At 46.0% G+C, this 17,673-nt stretch overlaps 2 protein-coding genes across 10 annotated transcripts; one reads left to right on the forward strand and one right to left on the reverse strand.

Moving 5' to 3' along the window:
• Positions 1-305: 305 nt before the first annotated feature.
• On the forward strand, positions 306-14,121 carry CDK2AP1 (cyclin dependent kinase 2 associated protein 1). Of its 6 annotated transcripts, none has more exons than XM_027652195.1 (4): positions 306-343; positions 9,914-10,020; positions 10,482-10,608; positions 13,273-14,121. In XM_027652195.1, exons 2-4 carry the CDS (start codon positions 9,943-9,945, stop codon positions 13,338-13,340), a joined length of 273 nt encoding a protein of 90 aa, XP_027507996.1. In that variant the 5' UTR covers positions 306-343; positions 9,914-9,942; the 3' UTR covers positions 13,341-14,121. The 6 variants fall into 6 exon arrangements, with proteins under 6 accessions (XP_027507996.1, XP_027507999.1, XP_027507997.1 ...); XM_027652198.1 differs by lacking the exon at positions 306-343 and adding an exon at positions 1,104-1,122; XM_027652196.1 differs by lacking the exon at positions 306-343 and adding an exon at positions 1,269-1,384.
• On the reverse strand, positions 14,066-17,445 carry CUNH12orf65 (chromosome unknown C12orf65 homolog). Of its 4 annotated transcripts, none has more exons than XR_003529109.1 (4): positions 16,973-17,018; positions 16,330-16,633; positions 15,321-15,687; positions 14,066-14,396 (listed from the first exon to the last, which is right to left on the reverse strand). XR_003529109.1 is itself a non-coding variant. In XM_027652191.1 (4 exons), the coding sequence occupies exons 1-3, from the start codon at positions 16,984-16,986 to the stop codon at positions 15,475-15,477; spliced, it is 531 nt and encodes a 176-aa protein (XP_027507992.1). In that variant the 5' UTR covers positions 16,987-17,018; the 3' UTR covers positions 14,066-14,396; positions 15,445-15,474. The 4 variants fall into 4 exon arrangements, 3 of the variants coding, with proteins under 3 accessions (XP_027507992.1, XP_027507993.1, XP_027507991.1); XM_027652191.1 differs by having other exon boundaries at positions 15,445-15,687; XM_027652192.1 differs by lacking the exon at positions 16,973-17,018 and adding an exon at positions 17,395-17,445 and having other exon boundaries at positions 14,066-15,687.
• Positions 17,446-17,673: the final 228 nt, after the last annotated feature.

Raw genomic sequence — 17,673 nt, forward strand, 5'->3', positions numbered from 1 at the left:
CGGGCACCGCGCCCGCCCGGCCCCGCGCCGCCGCCGCCGCTCCGGGGCTCCGGCCGCCGGGTTTCCTCCATGCTCGGCTCCCCGGGGCGGCTGATTGATCTGGATCAGGAATATTCCGGCGGCGCCTCAGCGAGGACCGCTGCTGGCGGGACGCCGTAAGTGCGGCCGCTCGCCCCGCGCCTCAGCCTCGCCTCACGCCTCCTCAGCGCCGGGGCCGCCCCGGGGCCGCGCTCCGCGGGGCCGAGGGGTCGCCCCGGACGCCGGAGCTGCGCCGGAGGCACCGGCACCGCCTCGGGGAGACTCCCAGCCCCGCTCCCCCCTCAGAGTCTCCCCCTCATCCCGGGCGGGGGAGCCCTGTCCGCTCGCCGGAGATTTGGAGATGGGGAAGGAGGGGGGGTGTGGTGCACACGGGAATCGCACTGTTTCTTAAAAAACTCCTTTTTCAAAATCACTCCCTCATCCTTGGATCTGTACGGGAGCAGTTTCAACTTTCCTCTCTAAAAAGTTTCCTTGACAGCATTAACTTTCTGTCTTTATTTTTTTTTTTTTTTTTTGCTCCATCCCCCCGCTTTTCCCTTCCCTCCGCGGTTTCCGAAGGCACCGGCCGGGGTTTTTTGCCGGCGCTGAGGTGCTGCCGTACATCGGGTCCCCGTGTGCGAGTCGGTGCAGCCTGAACAAAGCCGCAGCAGCAGTTGCTTCGCTGTGGGATATTTGGAGGGGATCTCGCTAATCTCTGCGCGTTGGCTCGAATTAAACAGCACGAAAATGGAGAAGTTGCTTCTGACTTAAAAAAAACCGTATTCCCGTCTCCCATCCCCGATGCCTGCAGGGCTGGCATCGGATCATCCCCAGCCACAAATGAGGCTGATTTTTTTATTTTTTTTTTTTCCCCCCCGAGAAAAAGTTTTGGAGTTGGGTTTCAGAGGGAGACAAATCAGCCTGGGTGATTTTTACGGCACCGTCAGTGGTTGTAATCCTGGGAGGCTGATGAACGAAAGGGATCACCGAGATGCACCTCTGTTCTAGCTGCCAGGAGAGCAACAATCTTATTTTACTGCAAGGAATCGTCGCCAGCTGGTGCCGGTGCCTCAGACACTTTGATCCTGCGTGGAGCTGAGCTCGATGGGGCTGTGAGCTGGAAAGGCTCCGTGTGCCGGGGTCGTGTGTGGGGAGTGCCGTGGGCCCCAGCGCTGCTCTGTGCAGGGGTCAGGGAGCAGGGGATGTGCCGAGGATTTTTGACAAAAAGCAGAAGTGTCACCGGAGGAAACAAAAAAAAAAAAGAAACAAAACAAAGCCGAGCAAGGGAAACCGTTCTCCTGTCGGCTCCCACGAGAACCTGTGCCTTGCTCTCCGGAACAGCCGTAAAATTGCAGGGAAAACAAAGGTGGTATTTTGCGATGGTGGGTGAGGGGTGGGGATTAGGTCATGCTGTGGGGGGGATCCGAGTCTGGCTGCTCTGCGAGCGGGGACTGCGAAATCCCGGCTCAGACATGCCGCGCACAATGCGAGCCGAGCGGGGAAGTTTCTGTCTCCAGCCCTCTCGCTGCCTTGTCGGTGCTTTCCAACGCTCCGGCTGCGAGCAGGGCTTTAGATTCTTTCATGCAGTTTTATCTTCCCCTTCCCCCCCAACCCTCCTTTTTGCCTCGTAACGGCAAGTTAGCAGCAGTTTGCTGTCATGCTGGAACTATTCCTGTCTTAAGTTGTCCTCTCTTCTGAGTTCGGATCATCCTCAACACCCCCAGAATCTTTTCAATGAAAGAACGTCCTCCTCTGAATCCAAAATGGGCTCTCTCTTCCCTCCCTGTCTTCTGCCATTATCCTCACGCACCAGCTCTTCCTCTAGCTGGTGGTATTGCCAGCACCGTGGCCTAAGGCCAAGGGACTTAGACAAAGCAGTCCTTGCAGTTGCACATATCGCATTCAGAGTGATATGACTGCAAATGGCCCCCTCCTTTCTGGAGCTTAATTCTGATTTGGAGGAGACTGCTTCTCTATTGTGCTTAAATTAAATGCCCCCCAGCCAGGGGGATAAATCCTAGGTCTGCTTCCAAACCTGGGGTGAAGGACCCCCCCCCGCCCCGTCCTGCAGAGGAGAGGAAAACAGGAAATCTGTCCCTTTTGGCCTGAAATCAGCCCTGCAGAAGCCTCTCTGTATGAATGCTGAATATTTTGGTCTCGGCCGACGGAGGGCTCTGGGCAGCTGTGGATCTCACAGGGATTTTCCTCTGGGAGGTAATGCTGCTTCCCTGCAGTGCAGGGCTTTTGGTGCAGGAGTATTTGGGAAGACAGTGTTTGCTGCAGAGCAAACTCCTTTCAAGTTTAGGCTGAGAGTGGCCACTCTGCAAAATTCTGTTTAAACTGCACATCAGTGAGATGAAGCAGTTGTGGTTGGTGGGTGACTGGGCTCTGTTCTTGCACGGGAGCATGTTTTGGGATTCCAATCCCGGACTGAAGTCCAGAGGGAGAGGAGCTGTGTGTGGGAGGAAATATGGGGAGGAAGCCTTTGTGGGTTGTCGGCAGATCTGGGGATGACTGTGGGTGAGGAAAATGCAGCTGCTCCACAAGTGACTCAGGATGCTGGAAGTATCCGGGTGCTGACTCCTCTGCCTTGCACCAGGCTGAGGGAACGAGATAGTGTTGTCACAGCAGAATTTGGTGCCTGTTCCTCTTCCCCAGTGCCCAGAGCAGTGCTGACACTTGGCCCAGGGTGGCTGCACTGGGCTTACAGTGTTTTGTCTGAATTACCAGTCACCTTCCTGGAGGGGCTGTGCTCAGGAATTGGACTCTGGCTGTAGCATCCCAGGCTGTCAGATCCAAGCTGTCTGTGCTGGGGGAGCCCCGTTTAATCTCCTGCATAAGCACCTTCTCTGCCTGGGCTACAAAAGGTTGTTCTGGTGGGGACTTGCAGTGCTGTGGCTCTACCTTCCCAGCCTCACCTGACTCTGCAGTGTCACAGGGGAACCTTTGTTACCTTTTCTAATAACCATGTTTTGATTTGTTTCTGTTTTCTTCCTTATCCTGCTGAATCCTAGGAAGTGCTGTTTCCTCCTCATCTGTCTTGCGTTTCATATTGTTTGACTGTTTCTCTGTACGGGACCAGCTGCTGAGCTGAGGTGAAGTAGTGCATCTCCATTGACTTAAGTGGAACAGAGACATTTACACCAGCTGTGAACTGATCTGTAGTTTGTTTTTCACCCTGTTTCCATGTGTTTTCTGGCTCAGTGGATATTCAGCATTCCTATTTTGTTCAGAGTATGCACAGGTCAGAGAAAAGGAGTTTTAAGATCCAGAAGCTACAGTAGGAGAAACTACTTGGGATTTTCCTTTAGTTTTATTGTCATTCTTGCAGGAACGTCAGGTTTTGAGACAAAATCCTGTTTGTGTAATAAAGGCTAAAAACTGTTGTCTGCAGGATCTGGAAGCACAGATTCCAGCAGGCTGGGACAAGGGAAGGAGCCGTGTCTTGGCTCCACAGGAACAAGTGGTGACCTGTCCAACAGACGCTGCTGGATCTGGGGACCAGCGGGGCTGTGGGTGCACCTGCCACACCTCCCAGCAACCAGCAGCTTCTTGGGAAAAGTGCAAATTCTCATTGAGAGGTGAAACAAAATAATTTCCCTGGCTGGAGCTGCAGGTTACAGCTGGAGAGACCAGTCCCATTCACTCCTGAGAAACGGTTCCAGCACACGAGGCCGGTCCTTGTGTTATTGCACTGCAGTGCAGACTTGTATGAGCACGTGGCTTGCTTGTCGCCCTTTACAGAGACAGCTTCTGTTTGATATTGTTGTCCATATTGAGAGGTTGTTTTTGGAGTGGGAGTACTGGAAAGAATACTCTTTGTAGGCAGAACAGAGAGCAAAGTGTTCGTGCCTGAGCAGAGGAGATCATTTCTAGGAAATATACTCCCCTCTCTCATTCAAACTGAAATTTGCTGGATCCCTGATCTCTTGGAAGTCCATGAGAAGTTGAAAATGGTCTGAAAAGAAGCTCGCTAAACGTGTTTTAGAATTAGCAATTTTCAGGTGGACTTGTTTGGGCGTTTAGAAAACTGGCATTTTTGGCTTTGTCTACCTGAGTGTTTCACTTCAGAGCAACAGTGTGGTTTTCACAGTCAGCAAATCCTCACATGGTCCCCACCCATCACATGCTGGTTGAGTTGCAGAATGGTTTTGGTCCATGCTAACTTGATTCCTTTCGGATAAAAATGATCCAGAAGCTCTACTCCAATTGTGCAGTGCTGATGCTGCATCCCTTTTAATGGGGACACAAGGATCCTAACTAAAGATTGGACAGCTTGGAACCATACCCCGATAGTCTGGGGGACCAGACTAAAATCTAACCTTAAGTCATACCCCCTCAGGCCAACTACATGTGGTGTACACGTACCAAATGCTTTCATCTTTTGATCTGTTCCTTGTTGTGCCAAATAACTTGCTCATGTAGAAATAGCTTAAGCTGGAAAAGAAGAATGGTGGGGAGTCCAAGGGACTGGCTTTTGTTTTTCTGATAAAAAAAAGAAGACAGGAGGGTAGGAAGAGGAGACATAAAACATGACCATTATCCACATGGAAAGATTTAATAGCACGAGAGTACTCGAGGAAAGGCCCAGAGTGTGACAGATCAAAAGAGCAAGGCCTCTGGCTGTTCTGATAAAGAATGTCCCAGTTCTTGAGAACATATTTATGTGTCTGCGCACTGTGCTTTTTTAAAAGGAAATAGTTTTATTCAAAGAAAGGTCTGTTTCTTCCAGAAGGGCTGCTTAAAGGAGAAATAGTGGGTGAAAATACATTTTTCACAGCTAGTGCTATAAGGAATGTTTTGTGCAAATGAGAACAGGGTCCATTATTTTAAATTAAAAAATTTATGAGAAGGTTGGGGGAAATGGGGGCTGTGTGTTTGCACTCTGGGTTGGCAAGTCCTGTTAGAATTCAGTGTGTGGCTTGGCTGTGCAGTGCATCTACTTGTGTAGACATGTGGTGTCCATGGATGGCAAGGAGTTCTTGTTGAACTTAGACCAAAGTGCGTGGAGGGCTCGGGAATAAAATATTCCTGCAGTCAGCCAAAGCACTCCAGCTGTGCTGAGATCTGCACTGCAGAAATGGCTGTGCTGGTTGAGGCTTTACCTCTGCCCTGGTGCTTGAGGATGCCTCACAATGTGCATTGTCAGAGCAGATTACAGGAGCATTTCTCATGTGTTTTCTTGCAAAGTTGTCCATCTTAGGACAGACCAGTTTATATCCTCTCAGTTAAACTATTCCAGCCTTGTTGTCTTGTATCCCATAGGGTCAGGAATCCAACTACCATCACCTGAAGCAGATGAAGTCCCCCAGGTGTGGCAGAGGCAGTGACCTCCAGCACTGGGCCATATAGGGCTGTATACTGGACTATATAGGCTGTATATGACCACGAGCCACCAAAATGGCAACAGCCTTGATGCTGCCAACAGCCTCAGCTTGAAGGGCCTGTGAAATACAGGGAGAAGTGTTGAGACTCCACAGCCTGTGCCATGTACCTTGGATAAACCCCAGGTACAGGTATCTCTTCTTACACACTGTCATGTTTGGGTGGGGAAAGAGTCTGTAAAATGGCAGTTTGCCTTTGCAGTTTTACAGGACCTTACAAAGTACAGGGCAGTAGAGAAACACAATCCAGTGGGATTGGCCCTTGGCTTGTCTCAGTGAGTTCTCCATGAGTAACTCGGTGAGTTGTGTGACTATTCCTGGTTTTCCTTTGCTGTCTGTGAAACAGGGTGGCAGTTGAGCTGTGTAGATGCATCTGATGGAAGTGGATCAGGTGAGTGTGTCCTCTGTTCCTACTCCTGCTGCTTCCTTGCAGGGTGCTCAGCAAGGTACTTTCCCAGTTATTTTCCAGCAAGCAGCAATAAGGGAATTAAGAATTAAAACTTGGATCAGCAAATTGGTCATCATTGTTTAGGCTTGGAGATAGTAGCAAAGGAGCTGAAGGGGTCCCTACAAACCTATCAGGAATTAATGACAGGATTCCTGGTCAGTGGGAGTTTAGGCAAGCAAAGATTGATTTGAGATCCTTTGTCTGTTAGGGTGTTAATTTGGGCTCAGAGAGAGGGCTGGAAGGAAGAGATTTGGATACCAAAATCTCGTTTCTATTTGCTGTACCTCCCCTCAATTAATATAGATTAATATTGATTAACAAGAAAATCACTATATTTTTTGTGAGAAAAATGCTTGTGGCAGTCTTCTGCTTGAATACAGAAATAAAAGACATTGTTGGTACAAGAATAAATGGGGATCTACAAGATTTTGTGTACATTTAATTAGGAAAGTGGAGGGAGGAAAGTATGTGTATTAATTTAGGTTTTAAACAACAGCAAGCACTATGACAATTTGGGATGTGGTACGGGGTGTCAGTGAAATTCAGTACCAAGCACACTCCCTTTTCGATTCTGTCAGTTCTTAACTGTCTCCATTGTCATTTTAACGTGAGAGAGCAAACCTCGATTTAGATCCCCCCTCCTTTTTTTCTCTCCAATGAATACCTAATCATCACACTGATTTTTGACTGGGTATTGACTCTGAGACTTCCTGGCCTAATTTGTCTTTCTAGCTATAATAGCAATATCTGGTGATTTATTTTTTTTTTTTTAAGCCGAGATATACAGGCTGTTCAGAATTTTGGGTTAATTGAGTAATAGTCAGCCAAGACCCAGGGCTTCTCCTCGAGGTTAACATACAAAGTGATAGGTCAGAAAGCTCAGGGTCTGTTGCCCTGCGAGATACTAATACCCCCCCCAATTACTTTCATTTTCATGATTGCATCATCTTAAATTGAGGTGAAATCAAGGATTTTTCCTTTCCCCCCCTCCTTCAGCTGAGTTTGACTGGCACAACTTCTGACATGGATGTGTGGAGGCTGGTGCTGCGGCCAAGCCAAATCCTTTCCTTTGTTCTCAGGGCCTGCTGCTGCTGCTGATAAAGTGGTCGGCGCATGGCATTATGTCTTATTACATTTTTGATGCAGACTGCAAAGAAACGGGTAAACTCACCATGGTTACCACGCTCTGTCACTTGGCAGGGCACGGCGCACTCAGCGATGGCCTCTAGTGTCTGCAGCACAGCTCTGCACCGCCCGGGCACGGCACAGCCGCGGCTCCTGCGCTGCTCCTTCCCACCGGGAGCCACCGCCAGCTCCGGCCGCAGCTCCTTACTCAGCCTTGGAAGTTCCTGTTTGCTTTTATCCCTCCGTGTTGACTGACTCCCTGCTGGATTCATGCTCCCGTGCTGACACCAGCCCAGCGCTGTCCTGCTTCCACCACTGTGAAACTTCCTTGGTCAGCCCCAGATCTGTGAAACTTCCTTGGTCAGCCCCAGATCTGTGAAACTTCCTTGGTCAGCCCCAGATCTGTGAAACTTTCTTGCTCAGCCCCTGGATCCGCTCACTGCTTTGTCCTGGCACATCACATTTCTAACAGAGTTTCTCTCTAACCCACGCATACCCTGCTGTGTTATTTCCTACAGACCAAACTCCTGTCGTTGCTTAAACATAACTTGAAACAGTCAGTAAATTATCTGGACTGTATTATCATAAAATCATAGAACAGGCTGAGTTGGATCCATCAGGATCATTGAGTCCAAATCCTGGCCCTGCACAGACATCAGCACAGCTCAGCTGCCACCCTGGTTCACAGGCAGCAAAGGAAAACCAGGAATAGTTGCACAACTCACCCCAACAATCCCACCATGTGCTTGAGAGCGTTGTCCAACTGCTCCTTGAGCTCAGGCAGCCTTGGTGCTGTGACCACTGCCCTGGGGAGCCTGTTCAGTGCCCAACCGCCCTCTGGGTGAAAAACCTTTTCCTGATGTCATTAATCAGTGTGTTATCATTAACCAATATGGGATCAATAAGTTGCTCTTTGTTTTGCATGGGCTGCAGCTCAGCTTTGCTGGCTGGGTAGAGCAGGATTCCTGAGCCGGGTCACTGCCTTGTTCTGAACCAGTTTGGAGCATCCAGGTCTTGGATGTGACTGCTTCCAACAGCAGTTTGGGAACAAGTCTTTGCAGGATCAGTCTTTTCCTTTATTGTACATGAGCAAAAATCGCTTAAGCCTTTCTCTGCTTAATTGAGGTAATTAAACCTTCTTACCTTGCAGCACAAGGGGCTCATTAATGTTTTTGAAGCATTTTGAAGTCCTTGGAAGAAAAGATGCGGTTTGTTGTTGTGCCATGTTTGGGAACTGTTGAAATTCAGTCATCTGGACTTGAAATACTGAGTTGCACACACAGAAATCTTACACTGGTGTGTGTATTTTGAGCTGATAATGTGAAGAACTAACTGAGAGAGCAGCTGACAACTGTGGTGTTCCTTCCCAGTGCCCTGCTCTGGGGGTGTGCTGTTTAGTTTTTTGGGGGTTTTACTGTGCTTAAGCAAAATTCACTCCATGTGAAACCTCAGCAATGAAAATGCAGGTCTGTAATGCCATAACATTTAGCAACTCAGTTAAAGACAGAGAAATGTTACTTCTTTAAGGTGACCTAGTGACCAGCCCAATTTGCCTGTTTGGGGGGGATTTCACATCTGGTTAACAAGTAAAAATTAGAGAACACACTCTCTTCTTGTAATGAAGAAAACACCCCAGTGATATCCTGTGGTAATTCTGAAATAGAAAGAGACTTCCCAGCTGAGGACAAGAGTCTATTCCACTACGATCAGAGCTTTCTACAGAGTAACTACTGGCCCTTTCTTTTTGTAGTGAGGGGAAAATAGGAATGAAATCACTTGCAACTTTAAAACAAAGCTAGAGATTTGCATAGTACTGAGCCCCAGTGACTTTTAGCATCAGTTTAATTTAGATTTAAATGAAGGCTGGTAAATGAGATCTGTTCCTCTTCTGAAAGGCAGTTGGGAATTTTCAGCAGAGGAGTTTGTGAGGGGGGAGATTTTTCCAGACAGCAGGCAGTCTGTGTCTGTGCCTACAGGCAAAGGCAGCAGCATCCATGGATGCAAGGGCACGGGAGCTGCAGGAGTGAAGAAGTTCAGTGCTGTGGTGCTCCCTTGCTCCTGAGTGTAAGTCCAGGACCAGCAGGCCCTCCAGCACAGTTGTGATATGGGCAGCATAATTAAGCCCCCTAAGAAAAACCTAGAAGTTGTTTCTCAGACCCAAATTCTTCCCACTGCAGGGCAAGGGGGAGGAAGTGTTTTGTTTCTGAAGCAGTTTGTCAATGAACACATGAGTCAGTGTCTGGAACTCCGGGTTCAAAACTCATTAGATGTGAATATAATGTTTTATAACTTTAGAAAAAGTAACCCAAACGATGTTGTTTTTCCTTTGGTTTGCTTATATAGCACAATTTGACTGGCTAAAAACGTTTGATATCACACAGAGAGGAATAAGGGCAGCACTGCTCAGCTCCAGTGTCACACAATGAGCAGCAGATCTGATCCACCTCAACTGACTGTTCCCTAGGAATGGTTTTGGCATTGGCTGAAAATAGTGCTGAGGGTAACTTGCTTTGACCATGTGATGACACTTTGAGTTGCAAAATTGCTTTCAGATAACTTGCACTGAAAAAGTAAAAATAGCCCAGTACATCAGACTCATCTGTGTGGAATGTATATATGCAAAAATAGGGCTCCTTAATATTTACAGTTTGTCTGGGCAGAACAACCTGTCATGCTACACTCGGCTTCACTTTTAGGCAAACAGTTTGCACTGATACTGTTGCAGGCTGTGTCATTTCCCAGTGTGCAGCAAACATTAGAGAGGCATTAATTTAACCACTCTCTTCCTTGCAGTGACGCTCAGAAATGTCATTAGTGATCCTAGACAAAGGTGAGAGGTCACAGCTTTAGAAACAAGTGATTAAAACGTGTCCCAATGTAACAGACTAATTGATCTTTAGATAATAATAGATTTTTTTTCTCTCTTTTCTCTCTACAGCTGGGAGTGTTCACTCTCCCTCCACAAGTATGGCAACGTCTGCACAATACAGACAGCTCATAAATGACTATGGACCCCCATCTCTAGGTTATACACAAGGGATGCAGGTACAGCTCTGCTTATTTTCCTTTAATCAGATCACTGACCCCACGTTTGCACAGTAGCACAGATTGTGGCCTGTAATCTGAGGTGTTCCTCCCTCCCACCAAGGTTTGAAATCAAACCCGAATGGCAGGACTGCTTCCTCACACATGTCTGGGGATCAAATTAGACTAAGCAGAGTGCTGAGGGAGGTTGTTACTAATTAACTGTTAGTCCCATCCTGTGTGAGTCACAGAGAAACATGTCTTGAATTATGTTAGTAAGGGCTCTAACATATTTTAAAGTTATTTGTTAAAAAATGAATATTTCTGTACAGTTTTCTTCTCACTCTCCCTGCCCAGCTAACTTCTCCCCAAAATATACACCTCAACACTGGAAAAGCAGGAACAGGGTTAACAGTTGCTGTTTGTTGTAATTGTTTTGTTTTTACAGCATTTGATTGAGATTAATCTACTTTCAACCACAGGGTACCAGCAGCAGTCAAGTACCACAGAGCAAATATGCAGAACTTCTAGCTATCATAGAAGAATTAGGAAAAGAGATTAGACCCACATATGCTGGGAGTAAAAGTGCGATGGAGAGGCTAAAAAGAGGTAACTTTTAAACTTATTTTAAAACAATAATCGTGTCCCCTACACTTTGTGCACTGACTGCTTGTGTCCAACTGCATGACAACTGTGTCCTTTGTAAGGAGACAGCCTGAGCTCCTCATGGAACTGGAAGTATTAACCAGCAGCTGAAACCTTGGGATGCTCTGTCTGTGCTGTATTTGATAGATAAACAGTGACAAAATGTGTTTCATGTGCACACAGAGAGTTCCAGTTAATAATTCAAACCCTGTTGTAGAACCCTTAATGGATACATTCTTTCAGGCTCCCGGTGACTTACTTGCCCCTTCAATTCGGTTTTCTCCCCAGTCTCCAAAATACACAGCCAAGCATTGTTCACTTCTCCTAGCATCTCCCACCTACTTGGCCCAGGAATCTTCACTGAAGTGCATTTTGCCTAAAGAAATACAACATTGTGGAGATTCACACTGGGGCTGGTGGAGAGAAGGTGTCAGGGAAGGCTGTTCAGACTGAGATGTCAAACATAAATGTTCTGTTACCTGCTGTCAAGTGGTTGTGGTGTCATTAAGAGTCCACTAGAAAGGGCCAGAGAAGCTTTTAGGGCTGGCTGATGAGTCTCTGTGGCTTTGCTTTGTCAGCTAAAAGGGGTAATAAATGCCCTTTCCTTGCAGTGTAAAAGAAACCCCTGCATGCCCCACTGGTGACATCAGCCTGACATTGTCCTCTGCAGGGGACGTGCAGGGATATTTCTGAAGGAGCAGTGGGACATTCCAGTGCTCCAGCTCCTGAAATGACCCTGAAAGGCCATGGACAGCAGTTGTGCTGCCACTTCAGTCCTTTGCCAGTGTAACATGGTTACCTTTTCCTCCCTTCCCGTGGTCCTTGTGCTGAGATTGGCTCCTGCATTTGACCCGGAATGGAAATGTTATTGTAACAGAGTAACTTCACCACCTTGCAAATCCTTTACATTTACCCAAGACTACAAAGCTTTATTTAAGGCTCAGCCATTATGGGAGAGTAATATATCTGCCGTGACATGCAATAAAATGACTAGTAGCTGTTCTGGGAAAGGATGCAATAAAGTCTGCTGATGAGTGGTAAGTGGAATCTGGCCCAGCTAAAATCAATGTTGCTGGAGTCTCTCTTTATTGCATTGCCTGAGTCAGTATTAATAGATCATGAATGGCAATAGGCTAATGGGGACAGCTTGAGAGAGACCAGGGGAGATGCAGACCTTCTCTGAGCTGGATGGTTCAGTTTGGGGAGGAAAAGTTGTTTTGCTGCTTCTTGAAGCGAGTATTTAATTTGTTGGTTAATGTAGGTTTAAGATTCAGTGCTGCCACTATGACTTGCCTGTGTTGCAAAGAATCCCAAATAAATACTTTTTGCTGCCATCTTTTGGTCACAAACGTACCTCTCTTTCCATTTTGGGAGGCTGGTGGCTGAAGGAGCATGTGCAAGTGTGAGAGCAAAAGTGACTGAGGGGAACCACGTGACTGCTGCCTCCATGGCCATGGAGGTTATTCCTGAATAAAGTCCCTGTCCCCAGCTCCACCCGCTCCTACTGACCTCTAAAATTGGCCAAAGTCCCAGTGTTCTACATTATTCAGAGTAGTTGTGCTGCATAAACTGGGCGTCCTGCCACCACATCCAGGTCTGACACACTGCTGTGAGTAGGAGTTTCTGGATCCCACAGCTGCAGCTTTACTCCTCTGTGGCAGTTTAACCCTCTGCAAAGCCCTGCACTCATCATGTCCCAGGTCAGTCCCCCTTGGATGGAAAGGCAGTTGCTGTGACCTGGGCTAGCAGCCTTCTAGAAACAGAAGCCATTATCTCTAGAGACTAGCCCCCATCTATTGCCTCACTGCCCTTTCTTCACCTTGTTAAGGAGCATGATTGAGCAGAGAAATCACCTTCTATCCTGCCCTGTCAGCAAAATAGAACCTCCTTTGTTGTAGAAAAATCTGCCCATCTCCCATTTTCAAATCTGTCTCAAGCTCTGTGAACACAAATCTCCATTTAGTTCCAGAATCAAGGTCCAGATTGCTGGAACTTCAAGGCAACAGGACTTGTAGTGGAAAATTCCACATTCTGTCTCTCAGATGAGAGTAGATGTAAAGTGGTGATGATTTCCACTGGGAGCTGAGCCAGTGTTAGGAGGTAACTTTTTGCACACACCATAAAAAAAAAAATCTCTTATTTTTACAAGAGACACAACTTGTCTTTAAGCAGGATTATGATGGCTTGGATTTTGATGCATCCTCAAGGAGAATTATCCCAAGGGACTAAGACTTTCAGAGCTTGCTACAATGACTCCCCAAATAACTTTGTAATTTGTGTCACTCCACTGTAGCAAAATAACTCACTGGTAGGCAAGACTTTTTTTTTTCCTTTATGTCTTTGATTTTAAGTAGGTCCACACTGCACATGAAGATCTGCCTGTCACTGCAGACCTACAAATCTTCCTGTGCCCTGCTTTAGTCCCTTCTCAATTTATGATGCGAGTTTGGGAGAGCAAACTTGTTTAGGAGCAGCTGATGTTTGGGGCACGAGGGCTGCCTCCCTTTTCTGAGGCCTGCTCTGGTAGCCTTGGCAACTTGGGACAGAAATACATAAACCTTCCTGTGGGCTGTCATTGCAAGTGTGACCTGAATGGGATGATTTAAAACATGTCCAATTCTTTTGCAGGCATTATTCATGCCAGAGGATTAGTTCGGGAATGCCTGGCTGAGACGGAACGGAACGCACGATCTTAGCCCACTAATTCAGCTGCAAGATTTTCCATCTCTTCATGAAGAAAAAGTAACACTTATTCCTTTTGACTCTTGAAACATTCAGACAAATTCCTTTATTTTGAATGTTTTACCTTTCTTGGTTTGCCCTTGCAAAAATGTATAGTTAAGAATGGAAAAAAAAAAAAACCAACCAAGGATTTTTCAACTTACCGAGGGTTTGCATTTTGTAAAGATGTTAAAACTCCCTAAAATGTTTCTAAAACATGGAAACTGAAGTGCATGCAGAGGAATGCTCTCTCTCTCCCAGGCTATATTTCAGTTCTCTTCTTATCCAGCCACAGCCTCATTCTGTTTTTTCCTTCGACTATATTCACTTATCCCCAAACTGTCAATCTTTCAGAGTTTGACAGAAGCTCTAAGGATTTTTTTAATAAATGCAGAATAGCATGCTGTACCTAGTAGTCTGCTAAGTCACAATTTGTCATACAGCATAGACCCTGCTTAGAAATAACCTCCCCCTTCTCTTATTTTTCCTTTTTTTGTTCATTTTGCATAACCATTTGCATGACTGTTAGTGCTTTGAAGTCCATTTAAAGTGCATGAGCTATATGGAAAACAGGGAAACCTATTAAATAATAACAAGGTCCTGGAAAGCTAATTCCTACATTAAGGCTGGAGATTTCAGTTTAAAGTTTGCCAAAAAAAAAAAAAAAAGGAAAATTCTGGATAAATGACTAAAACTGTTATTTGCATCTTTGTATGTATTTATTACTTGACGTAATAAAGCTTATTTTCATTAACAGTTTGTATTAAAACTATGTACAGTCACTTTAATCAGATTTACACTCCACAAACAAGAAGTGTCACACAGATAAAAATTGAACCTTCATGCAGGAGTTCAGGAAAGGACAGGGGAAGGGGCTGCAGTTTGCTGCTGAGTCTCCATCCATGGCACTGTTGGGATGCAGTCAGTCTCTGGGAAAAGGAGGTGGAGTTCTAGGTCTCTGTTTTCAAAATCCATACTCTGGCTTTGGGTCATTGGTGAAGGCCAAAACTTGGTGGCAGCTGGTGAGGGTGCTGTCCAAAAATGAAAGAGAAGCTCTGGTTAAGCAGGTGGGAGTTGTTAACGGGGTTAAACCAGGAAACTGCACCTCAGCAGTGACTTCAAAGTAGGTGAGAAAGGAAATGCAGCTGCATCTGTTTGTTTAAAATGGGAAACTCAAAATGAGTGAAGATACCAACATGCCCAAATTTAACTGCAGCATGGCATAAACATAATAAATGACTAATTCACTATTATAAAATAAAAAAAAAATCTAAATCCTAAAGAAAATGGGATGGCCAATACATACAGACCAATACAGTATTAAGAGGCAAACTTGAAAAAGAGTTAATTAATTCACAGCTTGGATGAACTGGACCCTGTTGCCTGGGGAGGCAGCTTCCAAAAACATTGTTCCTTATCTGTAATGACCCAGTTTTACCTCTGAACTGGAAGAAATGACTGCCCAGCCCTCACTTGAGGAGAGACCCTCCTTCCTGCACCCAGTGCTCAGCACCACTGCAGGTAAGGTCTGTAAAGCTGCTGTTTAAACTTTGCTCAGAGCTGAGCAGGACAGAGCATTTGTTCAGGTGACACATCTGGAGGAGGCAGCCAGTGACTGGTGTCTCTTCCATCAGCAGGTCAGTTCACACCAGCACAACCAGTATCTAAACCTGGTTTATAAAGGATTTATGTCACTGAAGGCATTGCCTGAGTAAGGATGGGAAGTGAGAACCTTTTAGTGCTGTTTTCCTCGTGTGCTGGAGCCCCTACAAAGCATCCCAAGGTGTCACCTGGGCAGAAAGAAATCTACTGAATTTTTTTTTTTTGTCTCCCTTAACAACAGCGGAAAGTTTACAGTTCCTTTTTAACAAGGATTCTTTTATCTTCTGAACTTGGCAGAACAACTGATTGCTAAGTGTGATTAATGAGATGATGGCAGACAGAAGCAGGAATACCTGAGTGCTTTTATCCCTTTACAGCAACAGCAGGTCAGCACTGGGTGTTTCAGCTGTGCCTCTGAAGCCCCACATCGTGTTAGTCTGAAAGGTGTGTTCAGGTCTAATGACATATTTCCCTTACCCCACTAGGGCAAGTCAGTATTTCACATGTTCATTTCTTATCCAGTAGTTGCACCTCTTTAAAAAGCTTTTTCCTTTCCAGGTTTTCCTTTGCTCTTCTTTTTTTCTCCTGCTTCTTCTTCTCTGATGCTTTTTTCTCTTTATAAACATCACTCTCTTCACCTCTGTAGAAAAGATCAACTTTTTCCTGCAGGATTTCTCTGGCAATCTTTCTGTTCTTCTCCACTGATCTTGTTTGATGACACTGAAGAAATACAACAGGATGTTTTTACTGGAACCTTAACCTGTTTATTCTTCTGCTTTCCCTCTCAGTCTGTATATTCCTGCCATTACAGCAAAGAAACTCCCCTCCTCCCAAAGCCAAGAGCATCCTCCTACCAATAACAGCTGGAACTTTTATATCCAGATGATATATTTTAATAATTATTGCTACTGCACTTGTCAGACTGGCTTTTGCATTAATCTTTAATGCTTCCATATTACCTTGGAAAGCTGCTTGAGTTTAACTTAACTTGTGTCTTCCCCTTGTGACAGGAAGCAAAGATTAATTTCAAGGTATTAATTCACAAGAAGTTGGTAAGGGAAATGCTTAAAAAGGATCTGCAGAGTGTGAGCAACTTGTTAAAGAAGAGATTCTCACTCCCATGGGGGGGACAGGAATGTGACAGCTACCTGAAAACTACAAACCAGTAAATTCATGGCAAAGCCAGGAAGATCAGCTCTGACCCCAGTTTATTTATCTGCTGACAGCCAAAGGTGCTTCTTGCTGAGATACTTCACCATAAACTTTTCCTCGTGCCACACACACTGTGATTGTGCTTTACTCTGAAAGGAGGCCTGGAAGTCGTGATGCAATTTGTGCCTTAACAAAATAGAACATAATTACCTTCACTACAATCCCAGATGGAATATGCTTCAGGACAACACAGTTGTTTGTCTTATTTGTGGCTTGACCCCCTGGGCCATCACCTCTCACAAACTGTTCTTCCAGTTCTGCCTCAGTGAGTCCAAGGAGATTCAGGGAGTTCCTCTTTCTCGCTGCCTGAAGCATGGGAATGCTGGGCAGGGAAAGCTGCTGCTTCCTCAAAATCCAGGGTGTCCATGCTGACAATTCTCTCAGTAAGAATGGAAAATGAGAGAAACCTGGAACATTCATACAGGAGTGAGGACAGGCTTCTCTGGGATGAAACCTGGAAGGGAAGTGGAGAGTGGAGTTTACTATGAGAATCCTTGTTTTCAGATGATCCAGTTTGGCTGCACATCTTATGCAATATTTTCATAATCAGGTTTGTTTTCAGGGATATCTGAATTGTTTCATTGGCATTTGCCCTAGAATATTTACCATTCTGAATGGTATTTTGGTTCTTAATGTAATTAGGTTTCTTAAAATAGTTGGGATTATTATTTTTGAAAGGGATCTGGAAAACAGTAAGTCAATAAGCACTCCTACCAACGCTTGGGAAACACTAAAGATATCAAATATTTAAAAAAGAGAGGAAAGAGAGGTCATTTCTACCTTGGAGTCTGACCTGAACAGCCTCATGGATAATGAGGAATGTCAAGTCCTACTGCTTTCAAATGTCACTCTGTAATAATCAATTATGCTTAAAGTAGAAGAAAATACTTCAGCGTGTGAATAAATATCCATAAGAAGTTGAACATAACTTGAAATAATTAAATAATAATAAAAATAATTGAAAATATTCTTAATCAAACTTTTATTGGCACCCACTGAAGAAGTTAGTAATTTTTTAATGAAAAATACATGCAGAGAAACCGGGAATAAGCCTTTATTTAGCCGGTTTCATACGGCTCTGCCCGCTTTGAAACCAGGACTGATAACTCTTCATAGACAGGGTTAAAAACCCACGTTCCCTCGGCCTGTTCCCGCTGTTCGACCCCACAACGACAAAATAAGAGGAAACACGGAAATCCCGAGCAATTCACTCACCTCCGCCGGCCCCGCCGCGCCCGCGCTGCGCATGCGCGCGCCGCGAAGGAGGGGCGGTACCACTGCGCTGATTGGCACCTGGGACAGCCAATCGCTGCGTGCGGGGGGCGGGCTTTAGGCGCACCGTCCCCTTCACCACCAATGGGGCTCCTCGGGAACCCGCGCGGCGGCGCGCGGGCTCTGCCGCGCAGCGAATCAGCGCGGGAGGCGCGGGCCGGCGCGCGCTCGAGGCGGCCAATCAACGCGCGGCGCTCGGTCCGGAGCGCCCTCTACCCTTCC

Source organism: Corapipo altera, unplaced genomic scaffold (assembly GCF_003945725.1).
Source record: "Corapipo altera isolate COAL_440 unplaced genomic scaffold, ASM394572v1 67, whole genome shotgun sequence".
In the NCBI taxonomy this organism is placed as follows: domain Eukaryota; kingdom Metazoa; phylum Chordata; class Aves; order Passeriformes; family Pipridae; genus Corapipo; species Corapipo altera.

Bases quoted from the DNA above. Each gene is read 5' to 3' on its own strand.
- CUNH12orf65 (XM_027652191.1), bottom strand. The intron at 15,688-16,329 runs GTAATTATGTTC...GTATTTCTTCAG, and splicing joins CATCTGGGATTGTAGTGAAG to TGTCATCAAACAAGATCAGT.
- CDK2AP1 (XM_027652193.1), top strand. From the start codon at position 2,154: ATGAATGCTGAATATTTTGGTCTCGGCCGACGGAGGGCTCTGGGCAGC. The intron at 2,233-9,913 runs GTAATGCTGCTT...TTCTCTCTACAG, and splicing joins CAGGGATTTTCCTCTGGGAG to CTGGGAGTGTTCACTCTCCC. The intron at 10,021-10,481 runs GTACAGCTCTGC...TTTCAACCACAG, and splicing joins GTTATACACAAGGGATGCAG to GGTACCAGCAGCAGTCAAGT.